A 25289-nucleotide genomic window follows, 5' to 3' on the forward strand; every position below is an offset into this window, starting at 1 on the left:
AAGGCAAATCAAGTGTTATCAGGTTTAAGAATAAGACAGAAATACGGTATAATAAAAAGATGTCCAAAATTATTTAGACATCAACTACAAGAAAGAAAAAAATTACTTGCAAAACTATTTAGGATATATCATCTTTCTTAAAGATAGCCAGCTATATTCTTGAAAACAAGATAAAAATTTTCTTGTTTAATCTGCATGTTATTTTCCACTATAACACATTAATTTTACAAACATTGATGTGAGAGAGAAGAGTTAGATAGTTTCTGCAAACTGGCAAACCTGGCTGTCATAGTGTTTTTATTCAAGTTGACCTGATGCACTTCATAGATTGCTAGTTTTAAAATTAACAATGTGAACCCCTGCTTTAAACCCTTCTCAAAGTGCAGTCAGCCAACCAACAGTATCGCCCGCGCCTGGGAACTTGTTAGAAACCACTTTGTCAAACTCATTTCCTGTTATGACAATGAATCTGGCTACAGCAACAGGGTGGTGGACCTCATGGTCCACATGGCCTCCAAGGAGTAACACCCCAGGACCATCAGCTCCAGTGAGAGCATGAGAGAAAGAGAGAGGCCCTTGGCTGCTTGGGAATCCCTGCCACACTCAGTCCCCACCACACTGAGAATCTCCCCTCCTCACAATTTCCATGCAGACCCCCTGAAGAGGGAAGGGCCTAGGGAGCCCCACTTTGTCATGTACCACCAATAAAGTTCCCTGTACTCAGCTAAAAAAAAAAAAAGAAAGAAAGAAAAAGAAAAAGAAACAAAAAAGAAAAAGAAATGCAGCCTCCTGTCTTGGCCCAAACCCACTGCATCAGAATCTGCATTTTAAAGAGATCCCCAGGTGTACACATTAAGTTTTGAGAAGCAGTACTATATATAAAATATTCAACAGACCACACAAACCTGGGCCCAATTGCTATTTGTCAGATACATGCATGTATTTATTACTTATAAATTCCTTCATCAGAAACATATTACATGCTTATTACTTTAAAAAGAGGAATCAGACACATATCCTACCCTCAAAAAGATCTCAGTCTAGGAAGGGAATACAATGTGTTCATAAATAATATAGTCTAAGTTAGGGACTTCATAAAATGCTTGATGGAAGAAGTGGCATTTATTTTGGACCTGGAATGAGAACTGAAAGAAGATATTCAAAAGACAAGTGATTTAGTGATGTAGTTTGAATACATGAATAATCTCAAGGTTACTTTTTCTATAGCTTTTGGTGAATCAAGTTGTTTTACTTGAAATTAAATTCATACATTTAATAAATATTTATTCAGCTCTTACTATTGCTATAAGACAGATACCATTACTGCTCAAGCGGCTTTTACAACCTAGTGGGGAAGACAAGCAGATAACAAGAAATGACACAATTCATTAGTGTTACTGGTAGTGTTATGAAGGACAAGGATGGGGTGGCTAGAAATCCATGTGACAGATCAGACCTAGGCAGGGGTGGGAGTTGTGGAGGAGGTTTCCCTGAGTAGGTAACATCTAAGCTGAGAAAGATTTAGTTAGACAAAGAGTGAATGGCATTCCAGGCAAAGGAAACAGCATGGACTAAGGTCAAAACAAGAAGAAATCAACCAAAGAACAAGTTGATAAAATGGATGTCCAGTAATATTCCATTGTTCAACTATGCAACATTTTTCATTGCCTCCCAAATTGGGTCAAAGTAGCCCGGTCTTCACGCCTCCAGTCCTTCCTCTTTTTAAAAATTTTATAGAACTATATTGATATAGAATTTACATACTATAAAATTTACCTTTCGCTTGTTTTCATTCAAGAATATTAGGAAATTTACTGAGTTGTATAGCTATCATCTACATAAGGTCCATTATGCCCCTTTACAATGAAACCTCCATTCTCACTCCCAGCCTCAGGCAGCCAATAATCTATTTTCTGTCTCTAGGGGCTAGAAACTTAAGAGTGGAATTAGTTGGTGTATAATAAATTTAACTTATTAGAGAACTGCTGAACTCTTTTCCACAGCAACAATACAATTTTACAGCTTCATCAGCCATGTATGAGGGTTCCTGTTCCTCCATATCCCTTTCAACACTTGGTATTGTCAGTCTTTTTGTTTATAGCCATTCTACTGGGTGTGAAGTGGTATCTTATTTCACCAGCCCCTCTTCCTAACTTCTTTGCCAGATTCCCCACTCCTAAACCTGCTCTATGCCCAACCAAAGTGAATCCCTTGCTGTTTTGTTTTGTTTTGTTTTTTCACTGAGGCTCATTGATATCCCCAAATTATGCCTTTCTTCACTCTTGGAATGTGTTACTTGACTGGACATTTTTTTCTGGTGAAGGAGAGGGGCTGGGCTGGAAATTGAGAGCTCAAATTAGTAGGAGTACAGAAGGTCTTTGACTTCCTCACAACATGGGACACTTCTAAGTTTCTCCTAAAAACCCCACCACCATACTTTTCCAAATATCTTGCCTGCCATCTTGGTCACACATGACCTAAATTAATACTTAAGAAGCTATGAAGATGTTCATGCTTCCTCAGGGGAGAATGCTGTGTGAACTTAGAAATTAACAAAAGGAGAAACAACTACCCTTGAAATTGTACCACAAAAAGGAGCATACATTCAAATGATGGTGGAGTCTTATTAAAAAGACTTTAAGCCTCCCAATTTAGAAGCTGGCTTGTGGTAGCCAAGAAATTAGAGAATGATTTGTTATTTAAGAGTGAAATTGCTAGTAGTCTTGGATTAATTACCATAAAAAAGCTGCCGCTGTAATAAAAAGCAGAGATCTGGTAACCCTGCTTCACTTCCTTTCTCTTGATGAAAGCCTTTTAATTATTTTAATTTTGATTAGCACTTCCATCAGAAAATAGGAAGAAATTAGGAGCAATTGGCAAAGGTTTAGTAATTAAAACCACTGAAATCAATGGTTTAAATATGTATTTGGGATAATCATACTTTTTAATTTTTATTTTTGTCTTACTCAAGTGGTTAACATAAAGTTCATTATACAAAAATCAACCAGTGCAGAAAGCCGATTGGAAACCAACAACCATTCTTGAACCCTTTGAAAATGTATGCCTTTGATGAATTAGTTGCCAGGTTTCTACTTATGTTTAATTGTTAGTACTTCCACTTAAAATAGCAAAATGACTGTCTGCAATTTCTGTTATTTCAAACTAGGTTTTAAATTCTGGGGTTGAAAGTAAGCTTAAATAACTCTGAGTACTTGAGTAAACACTACATTTTTTATGATGAGGCAAGTTGCATGAACCATTTAATTACTTTAATTCAATCCAGAGATTTGATATTTTCTCCTGAGTTCTCACAGTTGGATAGTTTAAAAATATTTCTAAGATTGAATTGAAACCTGTAAGAAAAAAACTGTCTGTTTTCTTTCTTTCTTTCTTTCTTTCTTTCTTTCTTTCTTTCTTTCTTTCTTTCTTTCTTTCTTTCTTTCTTTCTTTTCTTTCTTTCTTTTCTTTCTTTCTTTCTTTCTTTTTTCTTTCTTTCTTTCTCTCTCTCTCTCTTCTTTCTTTCTTTCTTTCTTCTTTTTCTTTCTTTCTTTTTCCTTCCTTCCTTCCTTTCCTTCTCCTTCCTTCCTTCCTTTCTTCTTTCTTTTCTTTCTTTCTCTCTCTCTTTTTTTTCCAAGATCTCGCTCCGTTGCCCAGGCTGGAGTGCAAGTGGCAAGATCATGGCTCACTGCAAGCTTGACCTCCCCAGGCTCAGGTGATCCTTCCACCTCAGTCTCCTGAGTAGCTGGGAGTACAGGCATGCACCAGCATGTCTGGCTAATTTTTGTATTTTTGGTAGAGACAGGGTCTCACCATGTTTCCAGTCTGGTCTTGAACTCTTGCGCTCAAGTAATCCTCCTGCCTCGGCTTCCCAAAGTGCTGGGATAACCAGTGTAAGCCACCATGCCTGGCCTTGTATTTTTGGATAGTATTGAGCGAAATTTGCCTCAATAAATACAAATCCTTTCAATATGCTTCAACTTTAAAATCTTCAAAAAGCTGCTTAGTTTCATTATTTTCGTGTGGAAGCAGCATTGTCCCAAAGTTTTATTTTGAAGACTGAATTGTATACGGAGTACTGTCCAACTAGAAGAGAATGAATAATCAGGAAAAGAGAGACTATTGAAAAATGAAACTTAATGGAGAAGTATTGAATTTCAAAGCTGCCAGAGACATTAGCAATTGTTCAGTTTCATCTCCAGATTCTTAGATGAAGAAGCTGTGGCAAGCCAATTTCACAAACCCGATCTATGATCCTCATGCTCCCCACTCCTCTCACTTCCAGAATTTTGCCTTGATCCAAACTTTACAGAAAAGTGCAAAACCACAGGTATGAGTTCACTGAGCTTCCCAGGCAGTCCTGCCATCTACAAACCCATGTAATTCTGTATTTTCCTCTTGTTTCTGAGGGTGATCCTCTCATCTAGTCACACTATGTCCACTTATCTCTGGCACTTATGTCAAAACAACCCCTCTAGGTCCTGCCGTAGCTCTCCTGCATATGCTTTCTCTTTCTTCCTGTCTGTTGCCTCTTTCCCCCAGCTTATAATTCTCCTGCCTTTATTAAAAACATGCACCCACAGACACACACTCACATCTGGATTCCCAGGTACGATAACCTTGTGGATTCATGTTTTCAGATTGTTCTTAGTCCATAGAATATAAAATTGATGGAATGATGGCAAACATTTGCAGATGACAATCATTTACAGAAATGGCACTAAAGCCATGAAGCTGAAGCTGCAGGACTTAAGGATCTGAGCTAGAAGACAGGGACCATCAAAAATTCAGCTTCAGCTGGAAATGGGCTCTTTGAGTGCACTACATCAGATCCATGAAAGAGGAAGGAAGAGTTACTGCTCATTGCTGCCTGGAGCTGTGACTTCTATGAAATTACTTATCTAGGGGCAAAGGAGGAAGCAGATACTTCCTTGCAACTAGGACTTGAGCTGAGATGATCCCTGAATCATAAATAGTCAACAAGATTCGGATTCAGGACCCAGGGAATCACGGGGTACAACCATAAAACTTCTAAATGTTGGGGAAAGAATAATGAGAAAGAAAAATGAATCTCTGAAAGAAAATGGAACTAATAAACAAAATTCCAAATCACGTTAATATAATTGTTACTAAGAATGACAGCAACAAAATGAATAATCAGGATATGTCATACCTATAAAGTTAAAAATCTAAAATAATTTGAAGAAATACTTAAATATATTTAGAACCCTCAAAGAGATAAAGAAAGAAATAATATTCATAAAATTAAAATGACAAACTAGGGGCGGGGCGCGGTGGCTCACGCCTGTAATCCCAGCACTGTGGGAGGCCGAGGCGGGTGAATCGCAAGGTCAGGAGATTGAGACAATCCTGGCTAACACGGTGAAACCGCGTCTCTACTAAAAATACAAAAACAAAATTAGCCGGGTGTGGTGGCGGGTGCCTGTAGTCCCAGCTATTTGGGAGGCTGAGTTGGGAGAATGGCGCGAACCCAGGAGGTGGAGCTTGCAGTGAGCCAAGATTGCACCACTGCCCTCCAGCCTGGGCGACAAAACTAGACTCTGTCTCAAAAAAAAAAAAAAAAAAAAAAAAAGAGACAACCTAGGAAGAATATACAGAAATGTAACAGAAAGTAGATAGGAAGAAGAATGAAGTAGAAATACTTGAAATTAGAAATATGTTGATTGAAATTAAAACTGTAACAAAGTAAACTCTAGACTCACAACAATTGGAGAGTTGGTGATTGGAAAGATGAACCAATTAATTTACCCAAAACACATTAGAGAGAGGTGAAGGGGAAAAAATAGCTAAATATAGAAGCACACTTAAGAGACATGTAAGATGATTAAAAGCCTCCAACATTTTTCAAAAAAGAGAGTAGAGACAATATTATAGGTGGAATAATGAAAATGATAATGGCTGAGAATATTAAAGAATTGAGAAAAAACAGACAAGTGGCCTCAGATTGAAACTGCCATGAAGGTCTCTGTCTCAAATTCTCAACTCTGCTTTTGTAGTATGAAAGCAGCCATAGACAATAAGTAAGTGAATGCACATGGCTGTGTGTCAATACAACTTGATTTACAAAAACAGGCAGGCAGCAGGCTAAATTAGGCTGGGAGACCATAGTTTGACAGCTCTTGATGTAGAGAATAACCATTGTTGGCCAGGTGCAGTGGCTCATGTCTGTAATCACAACACTTTGGGCGGCCAAGGCGGGCAGATCACTTGAGCCCAGGAGTTCAAAACCAGCCTGGGCAACATAGCAAAACCCCATCTCTACTAAACGTACAAAAATTAGCCGGGCATGGTGGCACGCTCCTGTAGTCCCAGCTACTCAGGAGGCTGAGGCAGGAGAATCGCTTGAACCTGGGAGGCTGAGGTTGCAGTGAGCAGAGATGGTGCCACTGCACTGCAGCCTGGATGACAGGGCCAGACTCGGCCTCGAAAATAAAGAAAGAATAACCATTGTTTACGTTTTCATGTATATGTCACCAGATGTTCTTCATATATCCATATAAGTATGTATACATGATGTACATAAGTACCTAAGTAAAAATACATAAGTAATTTTAAAAGAGGTTATATCATAGCTGAATCACACATGACTCGGACCACACTTGCTCTTCTGAGTACCTACTTTTGGACAACTCTCAGTGTCCACTAGCATGTCTAAAAAAAATGTCTACTCCTAAAATGCTAATGCATGATGTCGATTTTAACTACAGCTTTTGAGGCTCAGTGGAGGAGGGTGTACATCACACGACCCAATGCAAAGCTTTTTAACAGCCCCTTTTGCTCATCTTTGTTTTCCCCCACTGTTCCTCGCCCTGCAGCAGGCAGCTAACATTCACCTCTCCCTTCCACCCTCCTCTCTCAGCACTGGTCCTTTGCCTCCTCCCTCATCCCAGCTCTACAAATGGCCTCAGCCTGCATACTCCAACCTCCCAGCAAAACAAACATCTAGTAACTACAAGGTCAGCAAGAGAGAATCTGAGGCCCTAGCCATAGACAGATCACCTTATCATTTCTCCAGCACATTCCAGGAAGGATCTCAGTTCGTTCTGTCCCAAATACCTCTACATCCTTTGTTTTAATGATCACATAGAATTTGTTGTATGCATATATCATTATTTATATAACTAAGCCCCCAACTTTGAACAAGAGGCTACATACTGAAAATTTTTTATCTGCCAAGTCTTTTTTTTCTTACAAACCCATCCAATACAGTTGCACTGTATCCGCCAATACAGTTCATGCAACTGTATGGAAATCAAACTCTAGAAGAGTATTTTATAGTTCTATAAGAGTATTAAACTCTTATACTTCTAGAGTGTAAAACCCCAGAAAAGTATTTTGTCAGAAAAAGATTGTGTTTTTGAAATAGTAGGTTTTAAAAGAAAATAAAGAAAGAGGGTTAGAAGTAAGAAAATTCAGGTTATCAGGGGCTTGATATCTTTATTTTGTGACTGCAGGCAGGTTACCCAGGACTTTGTAGATCAATTTCTCAAACAAATAACAGAGATGAAATCAACTGTCATTAGCTACTGTCACAAAAATAATATGATAAACATCTATTCATTTCCTATGGCTGCCGTAACTAATTATCACAAACTTGGTGGCTTAAAATAACAGAAATTTATTTTCTCACAGCTCCGGAGTCTAGAATTCCAAAATGGAAGGGTCAGCAAGGCTGCACGCCCTCCAAACACTCTTGGAGAGAATCTTTTCTTGCTTCATCCAGCTTCTGATGGCTCTAGGCAATCCCCCGCTTGTGACTGCATCACTCCAGTCTCTGCCTCCGTCTTCAATTGGCCTTCCTCTGTGTCCCTGTCTTCTCTTCCGTCTCTTATAAGGACACTTGTCATTGTACAGTATTTAGGGTCCACATAGATAATCCAGGAGGATCTCATTTTAAGATCCTTAACTTCATTACATCTATACATATCCTTTTTCCAAATTAAGGTCATGTTCACAGGTTCTGTGGGTTAGGATGTGGACATATCAATTTGAGGCCCACCATTCGATACACTACAGTTTTCTTTGTAAGTGTTCTGAGAACCCAGGAGAAATAAGTAAATCCTTTGATTCAATCAAAAATGAGCAGAATGTGAATCAACAATACTAGAAGATATCCTTTTTCCTAGGCACTGGCATATATTTCAATAGTATCTCTAATTAACTTACAGATGTATTTACGCTTCTAAGTGTCAGCAATGAAGATTATTATGACAAATTTAAAATTTAGTGATTTGTTTTTAAACTGGTATTTTTGTTTTTTTAAGCGGTCATCTCAGTCCACATTAGAACGATCTGAACAGCAGATCAGGGCTGCTTCTAGTTTGGAGGAACTACTTCGAATTACACACTCTGAGGACTGGAAGCTGTGGAGATGCAGGCTGAGGCTCAAAAGTTTTACCAGCGTGGACTCTCGCTCAGCATCCCATCGGTCCACTAGGTTCGCGGCAACTTTCTATGACATTGAAACACTAAAAGGTAGGTGTGTGGATGTGGAGACAAATTCTTTCTCTTTATCACATAGTGACAAATACACTTACTTTCTCCAAAACTCTGAGTAGGGCAGACACGTGTCAGAGAGAGAATGAAAGTCAGTCTTTGATTTCATAACTTCAGTGTTAGTGCAGAATCTTGATTTTTTTAATATTTACTTCACAGAGAAATATATTCAATATGATTTTGAGATAAAAAACACAAAAGAACATTTCAAAATATAAAAACAAATTTAACTCAAGGATGTGGGGGCAAAGAAAACCCAGGAAGACTATTGTTCTCAATAGAAAAAAAATCATAAGGTTTACTTAGAAAATAAAACCTGGGGATTCATCCACAAGGAGTATTCTACTGCCATACATACATAGATAAAAGCCAAAAATGGCCAGGCATGGTGGCTCATGCCTGTAATCCCAGCACTTTGGGAGGCCAAGGAAGGCAGATTGCTTGAGCCCAGGAGTTTGACACCAGCCTGGGCAACATGACGAGACCCCATCTCTACAAAAAAAAAAAAAAAAAACAGAAAAAAATAGCTGAGCATTGTGATACGTGCCTATATTCCCACTTACTTGGGAGGCTGAGGTGGGAGGATCTGCTGAGCCCAGGAGGTCGAGGCTACAGTGAGCCATGATCATGCTACTACACTCCAGCCTGGGCAACAGAGCAAGATCCTGTCTCAAGAAAACCACCACCCTCGAACCAATAGATTAGATATAGCTTTTTGTTTTTTATTTCTGCAAAGTTGTGTGATTTTTAATAAAGTGAAAAGTAAAAGTTGGACACTGAGTTGTAATATTGGGTACTGGTATTACTAGGAGAATAACAAAGGGAGAAAATTCTCAAGACAAAATGATCAAAGCTCCAGACTAGAAAATAACATAATTTGAAATAAGGTTAATGATTGTTCCCTAGTAAGGTATGAAGATTCTTTAAAAGAAAATCAGGCCGGGCGTGGTGGATGACACCTGTAATCCCAGCACTTTGGGAGGTCGAGGTGGGTGGATCACCTGAAGTCAGGAGTTCGAGACCAGGCTGACCAACATGGTGAAAACCTGTCTCTACTAAAAATACAAAATTAGCCGGGCATGGCGGTGCATGCCTGTAATCCCAACTACTTGGGAGGCTGAGGCAGGAGAATTGCTTGAACCCGGGAGGCAGAGGTTGCAGTGAGCTGAGGTTGCGCCATTGCACTCCAGCCTGAGCAACAAGAGTGAAACTCTGTCTCAAGAAGAAGGAAGGAAGGAAGGAAGGAAGGAAGGAAGGAAGGAAGGAAGGAAGGAAGGAAGGGAGGGAGGGAGGGAGGGAGGGAGGGAGGGAGGAAGGAAGGAAGGAAGGAAGGAAGGAAGGAAGGAAGGAAGGAAGGAAGGAAACCAGTGTGTGTAGGTACTGTGCCATAATGAATAAAAAATGCTTGTCAAGTAAAGTTCTGTGGTTTCTGATTAGGCATTTAATTTTTTGATGACATGTCAAAACAACAAAAGAAGCTGCTACAGCATTGCTGATCTAGCATTCTAGATTTGATTAACATGATTACCTGGTAACTGATTATATATATAGCATAATTCAAATTAACCACTAGGCCAAAACTATTTTTTTCTTTCTACCTAAAATCATATTTGTTTTTTCCCATTTGTAAAAAGATGTTGGGGTTGCACAGACCTCTTGTTGGCGGTGGGGAAAGCTGTGCATAGATGGGGAAATATTCTTTGGTAGCACTTTGGGCATGAATGTGAAAAGCATTCTTTGTGTTCATGTGTATGACTGTGTGTCTAAGTGAGTTGACATGGTGGGAACCATAGCCTTGAGCTCACTTCAGACAGGAATTTGAAGCTCTAGATGTTTCTATGTGGTGAATTAACATAGCCTTCATGAGAACAAAGTGTTGGCACCTCATCTAGAGGTCAAAGGCCTTAACCAGATTACCTGACTGAAGGCCTGAGGTGAGCCTGGAGCTATTTCATGAAGATGAATGTTACCATAAAACCAAGACTAGGTGATCTAAAAAAAAGTCAATGACGGCCGGGCGAGGTGACTCGCGCCTGTAATCCCAGCACTTTGGGAGGCCGAGACGGGTGGATCACAAGGTCAGAAGATCGAGACCATCCTGGCTAACACGGTGAAACCCCGTCTCTACTAAAAAATATAAAAAACTAGCCTGGTGATGTGGCAGGCGCCTGTAGTCCCAGCTACTCGGGAGGCTGAGGCAGGAGAATGGCGTGAACCCGGGAGGCGAAGCTTGCAGTGAGCTGAGATCCGGCCACTGCACTCCAGCCTGGGCGACAGAGCAAGACTCCGTCTCAAAAAAAAAAAAAAAAAAAAAAAGTCAATGACATTGACATTTTCTAAGGAAAAAACTATTAAAATATCACAGAATTTGCAAACCCTATGAATTTATCTCCTAATTTCATAGGGGATCATCTAAAGTTATTTACTAAGTTAGAAGCAGTGAATAATGAAATCGGCATGTTACACCAATTAGAATTTGTTATCAAGTCTCCCTTGTGGATTTCAAGGTAATTTCCTGAGGCAGAGCAGTCCTGCTGGGAAGTAGTAAAGAACAGTAGAGTTATGAAGCCTTTAATCAGTGATGTTGGTCATAATTGCGTATGATTTTGATTAAAAGCTTACCACTCCAATTTCAAAACTTAGTTTTATAAAAAGAGAAAAAGCAAATGGAAAGCAACATTTAAGTAGAATTTTAAATTGGGAATATTTTCATAGGTTGGTTTCCTGTTTTTTCAAGGATTCATGATTAATTGCAGTGAATTAAATAATAACCATAATAATACTTAATTGAGTAATTTATCCCTCATGTGCAGCATTCAGGCTTTTTATATAAATATTAATAATCAGGAATTTTTAAAAAGGTTTCTTAGGGGCTGGGCACAGTGGCTCACACCTGTAATCCCAGCACTTTGGGAGGCCAAGGTGGGCGGATCACAAGGTTAAGAGATCAAGACCAGCCTGGCCAACATGGTGAAACCCCGTCTCTACTGAAAATACAAAAATTAGCTGGGCATGGTGGTACATGCCTCTAATCCCAGCTACTTGGGAGGCTGAGGCAGGAGAATCGCTTGAACCCAGGAGGTGGAGGTTGCAGTAAGCCGAGATCACACCACTGCACTCCAGCCTGGCGACAGAGCAAGACTCTGTCTCAAAAAAAAAAAAAAAAAAAAAGAAAAAAAGAAAAAAAGTTTCTTGGGATAGAATGTTTTATTATGAGGAAAAAACCCCAAAGTTTAGGTAAACTGTGTAGTATAATGCAGTGCTCCAGACAACCCATATTATGTTTTTGGTGATTGAAGAAGCAACATATGAAAAAAATTGGTATTAAGGGATGAAAAAGGAGAAAGGATATGGAGAAGATGTTATAAGGGAATAATTTAGGGACTAGGGTCACATCTCAAATGGTAATATTGTATCGGTATACTTCAAGCAGAGGTCTTCCCTATCCCTTCTATTCCCATATATGGGAACTCAGAATAATCTCAGGAGAGTTCTTGAAAATGCAGTAAAAATAAAGGACAGTTTGTCTATTGTTGCATAACACATTACCACAAAACTTAGCTACTTAAAACAATATTTATCTCAGTTTCTGTGGGCCAGAAATGCTGACATAGCCTAGATCAGTTTCTCTGCTTCAGATGTCTCTGGAGGCTGCATTCAAGATATTGGCCTGGGCTGCAGGCATCTTAGGGCACTGCTTTCAAGTTCAGTCAGATGTTGTTTGCAGGACTCAATTCCTCACAGGCTGTTGGACTGAGGGTCTTCGTTCCTCGCTGGCTATTGGCCAGAGGCTGCCCCAAGTTCCTTGTCATGTGGACCTTTCTAACATGGCGGCAAACTAACACAAGAACAGAAAACCAAACACCGCATGTTCTCACTCGTAAGTGGGAGTTGAACAATGAGAACAGATGTACACAAGGAGGGGAACATCACAAACGAGGGCTTGTTGGGGGGTGGGGGACAAAGGGAAGGAGAACATTAGGACAAATACCTAATGCAGGCGGGGCTTAAAACCTAGATGACAGGTTGATAGGTGCAGCAAACCACCATGGCACACGTACACCTATGTAACAAACCTGCACGTTCTGCACATGTATCCCAGAACTTAAAGTAAAATAAGTTAAAAAAAAAAAAAAAAAAAAAGCCTGCAAGTGGAGAAGGAGAGAAAGAGTGTGTGTGTGAGAATGTGAGACAGAATAAGAAAGAAGAGAACTTGCAATAAGTAGAAACAAGACTGCAATCTTTTTTAACTTCATCATGGAAGTGGTATTCCATCACTTTTGCTGTATTCTCTTCATAAGAAGCAAGTTACTAGGTCCAGCTCACACACAAGGAGAAGAGATTTACACAAGGGCATGACTATCAGGAGGTGGGGACCACTGGGGGTTAGTTTCAAAGCTGCCTACCACAAGAGATTTTCACCAGCACCACACCCCCACATATAATAAATAAACTCTACAGTTCCATGGCAAGCTACAAGGAAGTCTGTGTGTTGTCTTTATCATAAAATTGAATCTTTCCCCCAAAACACCTGTAGAAAGGCTATGCAGTATTAAGTACCAAAGGGTCAAAGTTGAATTTAAAAAATAAAATATGAGAGAAAAGCAAGTACTGTTTTATAAGAAAGTATATAATTTTTTTTATTCCCATAGGCTTGTTTCTTTTTTCTTGTTACTTTCAAATTAACTATGGCCAAAGGATTGCTCATTCCATTAATACGAACAGGCTTATTTCATCATTTATATAAATATCAGTATCAGGCACTTGCAAATGAGAAAACTCTGATTTGAGGAAGGATTAGTTTCACTTCAATTTCCATTTATGCATTTGCCAAGTTTAAATCCTACTGTAGTTACTTAAGCAACCAACAGAAACATATTTCTTGATGATGCTAAAACCTACCTACACCTGGCTTTTAAGCAGCAGAAATGCTATCCAGCTGTATCTAGTAAATTGCTTGATAAATAATATTTACATGTTATTTCTTTACATGCTTCTATTTACTTCCCTATTAGCCAGCTTCTCCAGATGTATTCAGTGTAATTATGTACAGGACATGGTGTTCTACCTCAAAGGGAAATAAAATACTTATATTCTACAAAGGTATGGTATAAATGGGAAAGAGCACAGAGATTATTGTAACTTCTCTGCAAACAATCTTGGTTAAAGGACTGACAAAAAATATCCATCTAGTAAAAGAAACAAGCAGTAGAAATGTGAAAATGACTATGCTCAGCGTAACCCTGGCACACGTTGGCACATCAGGGCCATTCCATCTGCTAGCCCCAGTGAGCTTTCTCTCTGCAGTTATAGATGAAGAATGGCAAAGAACTCAGTGCAGCCCTAGAGAAACATGCGTGGAGGTGGCCAGTGAGCTGGGGAAGAGTACCAACACATTCTTCAAGCCCCCTTGTGTGAACGTGTTCCGATGTGGTGGCTGTTGCAATGAAGAGAGCCTCATCTGTATGAACACCAGCACCTCGTACATTTCCAAACAGGTATGAGGACATTGGCAAGCCTGCTATCTCTAAAGCCCTGATTATAATAGCGTCGATCGCTACAACAACCTTGTTGCCAAACACTGTACTAAATGCTCTGTGTGCATAATCACATTTAATCTTTGAAACAAGCCAAGAGGGTATTTTATCCTCCTTTATAGATGAGGAAACTGGGGCTCAGAGAGGTAACTTACTTATCCAAGGTTACATGGCTGATAAATAGCAGAGCTGGGATTCAAACCCAGGTCTGTGGGAGGCCAGAGCCTGAACTATTATCAGTTATTGTCTCTCTGATGCTATAATGTCAAGACTCAGAAAACCATATGGAAGTTACTAGGATAGGATGTTAAAAGGAATGAAGATAGCTGTGCTGTCTTGTGTATCCATCAGGTTCTGTGTTGCTCAAAAAAAAGTTTAATGAAGGTTGTGGGCAGAATTGGGGAAAGAGGAATGGGACAGTGAAGCACCTGAAGCTAGCAAAAAGGGGGAGACTTCCCCACCCTTAGACTGAGGAGACAAGGGGAGGGAGCAGTTACGGGAACCCAGAGGGAAAGCGGAGAAGAGGGTTGTTGGACTGGCCACTGTCAACTCTTGGCCTGGCAGGGAGTTGGGGCAGGGGCTGGGAGAGGCAAGAGGGTTTATAGATGTAGCCCATGGAGGGCAGCGTCCTGGGGCACAGAGCCTGATGGGGAAGGAAGGAGAGAGGATGGTGTCTCTGGAGGGGCAAAGAGAGAATACCTAGCACAAAAGACATTTGGAAATAATTCTGCAGTCCCCATGAAAGAAATAATTCAGCCCTCTTCATCTTATAAAACTCCCTTTGCTTAGGTAAGTTTTCCTTTCTCTGGTTACCATGTTTTTAATAAATGTCGCATATGAGAGCAGTAGTAACACACTTGGGAAAGCAATATTTAAAAACTGTGCATCAAACTACATTCTTTTTGGTATCTGTTGCAAATTCCTTGAATGTTGATATACTTATTTAATTGTCAGTTTGCCTATATGATTTATTCTCCTTTTAATTGCAAAAAGAGGTAGTACAAGAAAATTACATGCACTGAACATATCCATGTTAGGTAATTTTCTTAATGCTGATTTGTTTTGTTAATAGATTTACTTATCCTTAATTTTGTTCCTCCACCCTCTAAAATATCCTTTAAACTGGAGAGTTTCTTTTTCTAAATTCTTTTAGAGAATCTTGGAGCTTGTGCAAATTTTAACCTCTACTATTTGACAATTAGAAAAAAAAATGACCCAAGTAGGGCTAAGCATCAATTCTTAGTAGAAACAAAGCTTGCATAACGTAAGAGGGTTTAGTTCATGATCATGTGATTCCCTAGAGCACAGCCAAAAAATTGTGCAAGAAGATGAAGTTTATGCAAAGTAAACACCACAAAAACACTCTCACTTAGACTCATGGAAGTTCCATTACATATTGAGAGGTCAGAATAAACACAGCCTTAATGGATTGCTTCCACTTAATAGATAGTTGAGTACTTCATTTTGACTGCTGTACTCAACAAATGATTAATTTCATAGAATGCACTTAAGTGTAAGTGTACAGCAGGTTTTCTTCCAAATATGAATTTTTGAACATGTTAATAGTAGTTTTTAAAAAACTATCTCTCGGCTGGGCGCGGTGGCTCACGCCTGTAATCCCAGCACTTTGGGAGGCTGAGACGGGTGGATCACAGGGTCAGGAGATCAAGACCATCCTGGTTAACACGGTGAAACCCCGTCTCTACTAAAAAATTAAAAAAAAAAAAAATTAGCCAGGCGTGGTGGCGGGCGCCTGTAGTCCCAGCTACTTGGAAGGCTGAGGCAGGAGAATGGCATGAACCCAGCAGGCGGAGCTTGCAGTGAGCTGAGATCATGCCATTGCACTCCAGCCTGGGCAACAGAGCGGGACTCCATCTCAAAACAAAACAAAACAAAACAAAAACTATCTCTCGCCCCAAAGTTATGGACTATTTGGCAAACCACCTCTTAGAAACAAAGTGAACAAATGAATACTCTATGTAGTAAGGACTACATGGAATGATGATTGAATGGACAATACATTAAAATCAACTTCAAACTCATCCATACATCATAGAACCACTCAAGAAAGTTGTATCATCTCTCTGTACGTCTGTTTCTTCACCTGTAAGATGGGAATAATAAAAATCCACCCCATAATGCTGTTATAAGGGGTAAATGAGGTAACATGAAAGCACTTACAACAGGGCCTGGCCCACAGAAAGCGTAGAAAGAATGATATACATGTTAGCTATAATTATTTGCTTGGGCACGATGATCTTGTATCAGCTATTAATACACAATGCTACATAACAAACACACTAAAACTCAGTGGTTCCAAACAACAATGATTTATTCTCACTTACGTATCTGAGGTTCAGTTAGTTTAGGGTGGATTCAGCGGGGCTTGACTCTAAGCTGCAGTGTGAGTCCAAGTCAACTTCTATGTTTCCCATCGCTTGGACCAGCAAGCCTGCCAGATTACGTTCTTTTCGTGGCTACAGCATAAGTTTGAGAAAACAAGCCCCATAAAACATGTACAGTTCAAATTTGTACTTCTGTCGTGTCTGCTAACATCTCACTAGCCAAAGAAAGTGACGTGGCCAAATACAAAGTCAAGAGATAGGAAACTATATTTCTTCAATAGAAATGGTATGAGAAGGGATAAGTAAATAGTTTGAATAATAACCTATTCTAATAAAATCCTAAAGAAACTGCATAGCTTTAATCTCATTTAATCCTTATGATTTACACTCAAATGTAAAGCAGGAGTAGGGATTAACAGTACCATTTTACAAGGGTATCAACGATCAAAAAGTTAAGAGATTTGACCAAACTTAAACACTTCATAATGTTAGATGAGCCTGTTTAATTCCATTCTTAATGGACAACTCGGCTAAAGTCATTGCCATAAATGACAAAGGCAAAAATTCAAACTAGAACAATTTTAAAAATAATATATAAAATTAAAAAAATATATTGTGTTTATCTTTCTCTGCTGTAGCTCTTTGAGATATCAGTGCCTTTGACATCAGTACCTGAATTAGTGCCTGTTAAAGTTGCCAATCATACAGGTTGTAAGTGCTTGCCAACAGCCCCGCGCCATTCATACTCAATTATCAGAAGATCCATCCAAATCCCTGAAGAAGATCGGTAAGCACTTTTTTTTGTACTGGATTATGTTTGTTTTTGCCTTGCCAAAATTGTGTGTAGAGGATATTTCATTAATATAGAGTTACCAATTTATCTTCAAATTATTCATATTTTAGCTTCTAACCTGAATCTACTGGTAATAACTGGCAAATACATATTTTTATTAGATGTTAGATATATATTGTAGTAGGACCAAAACGCTCAGTGGTATGAGCTCGTCATGTCTACTCACAGACACATTTGTTCTTAATATGCATAGTCTAATGCAGGTGTAAAACCACTTTAACCTCAAATTTAGCACATGTATCCTTGTTCCAGAACAAGCATTAAATAAAACTTATTTCAGGCTGTTTGTATATTTACATCCTGAAATGAGAGAAAGCAAAGAAGATTCCTGGGGTCATTGGGAAGTGACAAAACTAGCAGCACGTGAGTTTTGCAGCTTTCTAATCTTTCCCCCTTAAGATTACCAAATGAAAAACCTTTGTTTTAAATTAAAATGACTTAAAATTAATTTGGCTTCGAAATTTTCTTGAGATTAATTTTGTAATTGTTTATAAGACAAACTTCGAAACTAAAGGTAAGGATCACTTATTTGAAGAAAAAAAAAGATTTACTATAAAGAAACAAGTAAACGGTAACTAAATGAAAAGATCATTAGTTAGATACTTAGATTTTGCAAAAGTAAAGCAATAAATATATTGCGTGAGTGGCAAGTAAAAGAGTAAGCTGGTGCTTAGTTAACATTGAGCCAAGAAGACACCTCCGCCTCTCTCCAGCAGAAAAGAAAACTTGTAGAAAAGCAACATTTATTCTCAAGATGTTCCTGTTATCCTGGCCAATGCTTTTATCTTTATTTTAAAGAAAACAATCTTAGGGGCCAGGCACGGTGGCTCGCGCCTGTAATCCCAGCACTTTGGGAGGCTGAGGCGGGTGGATCACGAGGTCAGGAGATTGAGACCATCCTGGCTAACACGGTGAAACCCCGTCTCTACTAAAAACACACAAAAAATTAGCCGGGCGTGGTGGCGGGCGCCTGTAGTCCCAGCTACTCGGGAGGCTGAGGCAAGAGAATGGCGTGAACCCGGGAGGCGGAACTTGCGGTGAGCCGAGATTGCACCACTGCACTCCAGCCTGGGCGACAGAGCGAGACTCCGTCTCAAAAAAAAAAAAAGAAAATAATCTTAGGAGGTATTCTTAGGAGGTATGTTAGAACATGTATAATTTTGGTAAATAAACTGTTGACAGCTATAATTTGCATAGTTTTAACATACATCTTCTTAAGAAGATTACAATTTCCAAAATTACAGTTTAGTTTCTAAACATTTCCACATAGAATATTTATAATTACAGAATCACTATCTAGTAAGATGCAGTTCATAAATACAAATTAAGCTCCTTTAAAATCTTTTTTTTTTTTTTTGAGACGGAGTTTCACTCTTGTTGCCCAGGCTGGAGCCCAATGGTGCAATCTCGGCTCATTCCAATCTCCGCCTCCCGGGTTCAAGCGATTCTCCTGCCTCAGCCTTCCAAGTAGCTGGGATTACAGGCATGCGCCGCCACGCCTGGCTAATTTTGTATTGTAGAGATGGGGTTTCTCCATATTGGTCAGGCTGGTCTCAAACTCCCGACCTTAGGTGATCTGCCCGCCTCGGCCTCCCAAAGTGCTGGGATTACAGGCGTGAGCCACCGTGTCCGGCCCGCTCCTTTAAAATCTTAACTCTTTTCACATCCTTATCATTTTGTGGTGAGAACATTTGAAATTTACTCTTAGCAATTTTGAAATATACATTATTATTATTGACTGTAGTTACCATACTGTGCAATAGATCTCAAAACCTTATTTCTCTAAACTGAGAATAAAAAGCAAAAAATAAATTTAAAAAATCTTAACTATTCTCTATCAGGAATTGATTTAATGTTCCAAAGTTTTGATTATCCTTGAAAGCTTTTAAATCTGGTTCATTGTTTTCTTTTCCTAGCTGTTCCCATTCCAAGAAACTCTGTCCTATTGACATGCTATGGGATAGCAACAAATGTAAATGTGTTTTACAGGAGGAGAATCCACTTGCTGGAACAGAAGGTAATGATAGTAGTAGTAAAATAATAACAGTAATAATAAAAGTAGTAACAATAGCAGTGAACATTATTGAGTACTTAGTATGACCAGGCAATGTTGTAAATCTTTTATATGTTTTAGCCCATTTAATTCTCACAACAACCCTATAATATGCTATTGTTATTTCTTTTTTACAATTACAAAATGGACACACCAAGATATCAAGTAATTTCCTCAAGGTCACACAGCTGAGAGTGATAGAAGTGGTCAGATTCCAGAACCCTCTGTACCATAATCATATAGTAAGTCCATCAGTGCATCACTCTGCTTTCTAATCTCAAAGAAAAGCCCAGAGTTACTGGAGCATCCTGAAGCATTGAAATTGAAAGGGGATGTTAAACTTGAATGAAAGCTGCTTCAGAGCTAAATACTAGTCAACTGCAGTTTACTAATTTATTTGTATGAAAGTCTCACAGGAACATAAAGTAATTTTGGACTTGGTTTCTATCAACTGCATCATATGAAAACATGCCAGTAATTTGAAAAAATAAATGGGGAATAAGAGAAAACTTTTTCTGGAATTAAGGCAAAGCAAAAGCAAAATATGGCTATTGGTCTAAGGGGAGTTGGGAGCAAAATGAGATATAGTCAATTGTCATAGCTCATAATCCGTAATTCTGTGACTTTGGGTGATGAACATTTGCTTGAAAATGAATGCATTTTAATTTATTTTCCAGAGAGCTTCACATGGTTCCACCAAAAAAAAAAAAAAAAAAAAAAAAAAATCACAAGTAGTCATGCAGTTTTACCCTTGCTTGTTTTACACTATAATCTACAAGCAAGAACAGTAAGGGCTAAACTCTAAGAAATCTGTCCTAAAAACTGTAAATAGCAACCTACTCTACATTCTTCTGCCTCTCAGCTTCCTTTTAAATGTTTTCACGAAAGCTTGACCCAGAGCATGTGAGGAAATTTAATATTTATGTAGTTTAAATGCCCATGCTGATCTTGAATGTTCTTTACACCCTTCCCACCAAGTGTTCAGCCATCCTCTACCAGAACATACATCAGTTATTTGGAGACTCGCTATCCAATGGGGCAGCACCAAGGGGTGGACACACTCCTGTTGTTATACTGAACTGAAATCTCTCTCTAGAACAGACCAGACTGCCCAATGGAATACAATAAGAGTCATATATGTAATTTACATTTTACATTACTCATATTAAAAAGGCAAAAAGAAACAGGTGAAATTTATCTTAATATATTTTATTTAATCCAATCTATCCAATATACTATCATTTCAACATGCAATCAATGTAAAAAAATGTATGCGCTAGCCTACATTCTTTGTGCTAAGTCTTTGAAATCCAGTGTGTTTGTACACTTACAGCACATCTCAATTTAGACTCTCTATTTCATGCCCAATAGTCACATATGGCCCATAGCTACCTTGTTGGACAGCCCAGCTCAAGAGCATCAACTCATTAGTTCAGGTTTTACCCTATAGAGCCATGTAAAACAAATCTAATTCTTTCTCCATGTGACTCATGTTTTAATAGTGTTAGAAAATTATTGTGGGGTTGGCCAGGAATGGTGGCTCATGCCAGTTATCCTAGCACTTTGGGAGGCCGAGACGGGAGGAACACTTGAGGTTGGGAGCTTGAAAACTAGCCTGGCCAGCATGGCAAAATCCCATCTCTACTACTTAAAAAAAAAAAAACAAAAAACAAAAAAAAACAGCTGGGCGTGGTGATGTGCGCCTATAGTCCCAGCTACTTAGGAGGCTGAGGCATGAGAATCTCTTGAACCTGGGAGGCAGAGGTCGCAGTGAGCCGAGATCATGCCACCACACTCGGGCCTGGGTGACAGAACGAGACTGTGCCTCCAAAAAAAAAAAAAAAAGAGAGAGAGAGAGAGAAAGAAAGAAAAGAAAAGAGAGAAAGAAAGTTACTGTGGGAAGGGCAATATATTTAGAGCTTAAAGGCTCTAGCTGAGGATTTCCTGGCACAAAGCCTCTGAGACAGTTTTATATGGAGGAGGTTTGTAGGCAGGCACAAGGCATTAAAGAGTAAAGAGAGAGGCAGCTGACCACAATGCTGTTGCTAAGAGGCATCAGCCTAAGCCAACGGGAAGTTGAAGCTGGGAACCCCTGTGGAGGTAAGTCTCAAATCTAGGTGAAGAGGCTGAACCCTGTAGACCGTTCATTGGCTGCCTTGGAGAGGGGATGTAGCCTTAGGTGAGGCAGCTGATTTCTGCTGGAGATAATTCTTGGGAAGGCACTCAGCCAGTACACGTGTGTAGAGGGTGGAAAGAGGAATAGGGAAGACGAGAAGTACTACTCTAAGCAGGGGGGATCTGAGCACTCAGGGCTGGAGGTGAAAGAACATACTGGAAAAAGTTCAGCATGGTGGGGATATAACAGGTGGGGACATAATGGGGAAGGGGTTGGTTAGATGTGAGAGAAGAAGCTGGACAGGCTCACAGGGACAAAGCAGAAGGACCTTGTAATTCTTGCGTGGGAGCTTGGATGTGATACTAAGGACAAAGGGAAACCACACAACTGGCTCAAGCAGGAGAGTGACAGTACCCATTAGAATTTTAACAAAATCATACCAGCAACAGTGTAGAAGAGGATGCGTTGACTCGGGGCAGGGAAAGAGGCAGGAAACCTTTTGGGAAGTTGTAGCAATGATGTAAGCGAGAGGTGCAGGGTGGACTGAATCACAATTGTTTCTCATTCTCATCTCCCATAAGTCCCCAATGTGGACCAAGTTCACATTCTTTTCTCCAGTGGCCCCATCAAATTGATGGCATTTACTGAGCTTACTGCTCACTATACTTTTTTTCCACACATGTGACTGTTAAGCCAACTGCCTTTTCTACAATGACTTCTCTTGCCCAGATGAGCACATTTAGGTTAGTGAATCCAAGTCTAATTTAATTGCATCTTGTTAGATTCAGGTCGTTGCTCTAAATTGTTAAAACAAACAATCAAAAAAAAAAAAAAAAAAAGAATAAATCGAGGAGGTCCCAATTCTGTATTTTAAAATACTTAATATATCTCTTCCTTCTTGAAGACAGCCACAATTTCAAGAATTTATTTTGAAAAATTCTCTCAGTTTATTGATAAAAATGGTAAAAGGAACAAAGCTGAGAACAGAACATATCGTCAGACTCCCTAGGGATGGAAATCAATACATAATACTTCAGGATATCACCCTCAGCTACTTGCTGTTTCACCACCAGTTCTCTTGCATCCAGTTTTTGTTCCTTTTAAGTTGGCTATGAGGACGTGAGCACAGCGTCGCCAAACAGCCTGCTGAAGTTCTGCAAACACCTTGTGGATTGTGTTTCCCTAAACCACCCTGTCCAACAGTGGCCTTGGGCCTGTCTGAAGTATTCTTAGTGAACTTCTGCTGCCACCTAGTGATCACTGAGAATTTTTAAAGAGCCTCTTTGTCCTTTAACAAGTTATTCTTGTCTTGCCCCAAAGCGACATCTGCCTCTCTGGCGTGTGACTTACAAAGCTCACAATTTTCCTCTTCACAAAGTTCAAAATGGGGACTTCTCAGATTTAGCCTTCCAGCACCCATTCTCAAACATCATCCATTAGAGAACAGTTTAAACTAAAAAGTTGAACCACACGAGATTGTCATTTTTGCTATGTCATTAAAGTCAGATATTGGCAAGAACATATGGTTTAACCCAATGTCTTGGAATGCTGGATGAGATTCTCAGAACCTCCATACATCAGCCTGCTTCAGGACCCTTTTATTACACCAGATAAACCCAACAAACATCCATCGAGTGCCTATTTTATAACAGAACAATGAGACCTGCTCTTTCCCCTTCAGGACATTTTACTTAATGGGGGAAACGTACAAGTAAACAGACAAATGTAATCAGTGCAAGAAAGAATCGGACGGAAATATGCACAGGATAAGGACACTTAGCTAAACCTGCAGACATTGGGAAAGATGTCAGGGAAAATGGTTTTTATTGTGAGAAGGGAAACTTCTAATGCATTCAAAGCAGTGGAATGAAGTGATTTGGTTTGCATTTGTTAATCGTGTGAAGAATAGGTTGGAGGGATAAAGCTTGTGGTGGCAAGATGAGCGACAGAGCGACAGCCTCTACACAAGAAACACAAAGTACAGACTGAATTGTGGCAGTGGCAGTGGGGATGGAAAATAAAGAACAAATTTAGTGAATCAGAACTGAGTGGACATGATGCTCAGACTTACCAGAGCAGGCGAGTCAAGAATAATGTCACCATTCCCTAAATGAGGCAAACTGGGAGAGAAGCAGGTTTGGGGAGAAAACTACTAAACATGTATGTCCCTCCAAAACCTTCAAGAATGCTAAAGGGACAGAGTCAAGTTCTTCCAAAGTTTCTGTCTCTTCCATTTATTTTGCAATGAATTTCAACTTGTTAATCAGAAATGGATTTGAAGTAGTAGCTATTCAATTGTTTTATACACCTTCTAGAAGAAATATCTGTCAGCTGAGTATGTCAAAAACTTCTCAGACCCTCCCCTTTACCTGAATGTATCTTCCAGCAGATGTTGGTGGAATCAAAGTTGATTGTTGCTGTTATATATTTTATACTAGTGTTATGATCTGCAGTGAGAACATGCATTACTATTGCTACCCCTGGTCTGGAATGTCTGAGGTGTATTTCTACAACACCAATTATTTTGTATGTCTCTCCTTTTAATCTCCACCAAAAAATGGAGACAGCTAGACTCATAACCCCTTAGACATCCTATATTTTATTACTAATACTTGGTTGTGGAAGTTTGCATTTTAAACAAGTCATCAACATAGAAATCTCTAAAAATATTTTATCAAAAACATTCAGCTTATGATATTTTAAAAATCACAAATCTAAGAAAACACACAAACCTGTGTTTGTATTGTGAAATCAGAGGCTAATCTTCCTCACCTTGTAAAAAAAATAGGGGTATAAATCTATAGGAAGGAGATTGGGTGAATCCAAGTTACTCACGGATGACGTAAAATATACAATCAACTTTGGTGATCCAATTATCCATGCTACAACTATCTGACCAATGTGTTTCTGTTCCTCTTTAGACCACCCTCATCTCCAGGAACCAGCTCTCTGTGGACCACACATGACGTTTGATGAAGATCGTTGCGAGTGTGTCTGTAAAACACCGTGTCCCAAAGATCTAATCCAGCATCCCAAAAACTGCAGTTGCTTTGAGTGCAAAGAAAGTCTGGAGACCTGCTGCCAGAAGCACAAGCTGTTTCACCCAGACACCTGCAGGTAAATGCCTTGAGTTGTCTTGCCTTTACTCATGACATTTAATGTAAATGCCATTTTAATTTGGTGGGATTCTTTAGTAAGCTAATTTTTCCCTTTAGTGCCTGAGTCCCTTTTGGATAATAGAACAGAGGTTTGGCAGCTAAGGAATAAGCAAGGGTATACAGAGTGATGATTAATCATGAAATTAAGAAAATCCTGCCTGTTATTATGGGTTTAGAGTTTTTTGTTTGTTTGTTTGTTTGTTTGTTTGTTTTTTACAGAGTCTCGCTCTGTCTCCAGGCTGGAGTGCAGTGGCGTAATCTGGGCTCACGGCAACCTCCGACTCTCTGGTTCCAGGGGTTCTCCTGCCTCAGCCTCCTGAGTAGCTGGGATTACAGGCACATGCCACCACTCCCAGCTAATTTTTGTATTTCAGTAGAGACGGAGTTTCACTATGTTGGCCAGGATGGTCTCGATCTCCTGACCTCATGATCCACCTGCCTCGGCCTCCCAAAGTGCTGGGATTACAGGCGTGAGCCACTGCGCCTGGCCTGGGTTTAGAGCTCTTAAACAACAATGAAGTTGGTAAAATTTAAGCAATTATTAGGATATTGCTTAATAATAATATTTTAGGAAGGGGAGGTTTCAGATCATCAACCTCTTTAGTTCAGTCTCTCATTGTATATGTTAATATATGTTTGTTTTTTTTCTTTAATGGAGGGAATATCATCGGATTTATATAGCAAGGATTTATATAGCAATTCATGAATAGAAC

At 39.4% G+C, this 25289-nt stretch overlaps 1 protein-coding gene across 2 annotated transcripts in view; it reads left to right on the forward strand.

The window, feature by feature from the left end:
* The window catches only part of VEGFD (vascular endothelial growth factor D), a 43322-nt gene that overhangs the window by 13731 nt on the left and 4302 nt on the right, over window positions 1–25289 (forward strand). Inside the window, exons 2-7 of one of the 2 annotated variants that reach the window (XM_073013863.1) lie at window positions 8283–8493; window positions 13822–14012; window positions 17035–17183; window positions 19166–19266; window positions 24340–24535; window positions 24796–25248. In XM_073013863.1, coding sequence (XP_072869964.1) covers window positions 8283–8493; window positions 13822–14012; window positions 17035–17183; window positions 19166–19266; window positions 24340–24535; window positions 24796–25006 — 1059 coding nt within the window. In that variant the 3' untranslated portion in view covers window positions 25007–25248. Of the gene's footprint in view, window positions 1–8282; window positions 8494–13821; window positions 14013–17034; window positions 17184–19165; window positions 19267–24339; window positions 24536–24795; window positions 25249–25289 lie in introns of those variants that run through there. The other variant, XM_007991102.3, reaches the window with a different exon arrangement.

This window comes from Chlorocebus sabaeus, chromosome X, assembly GCF_047675955.1.
Source record: "Chlorocebus sabaeus isolate Y175 chromosome X, mChlSab1.0.hap1, whole genome shotgun sequence".
Classification (NCBI taxonomy): domain Eukaryota; kingdom Metazoa; phylum Chordata; class Mammalia; order Primates; family Cercopithecidae; genus Chlorocebus; species Chlorocebus sabaeus.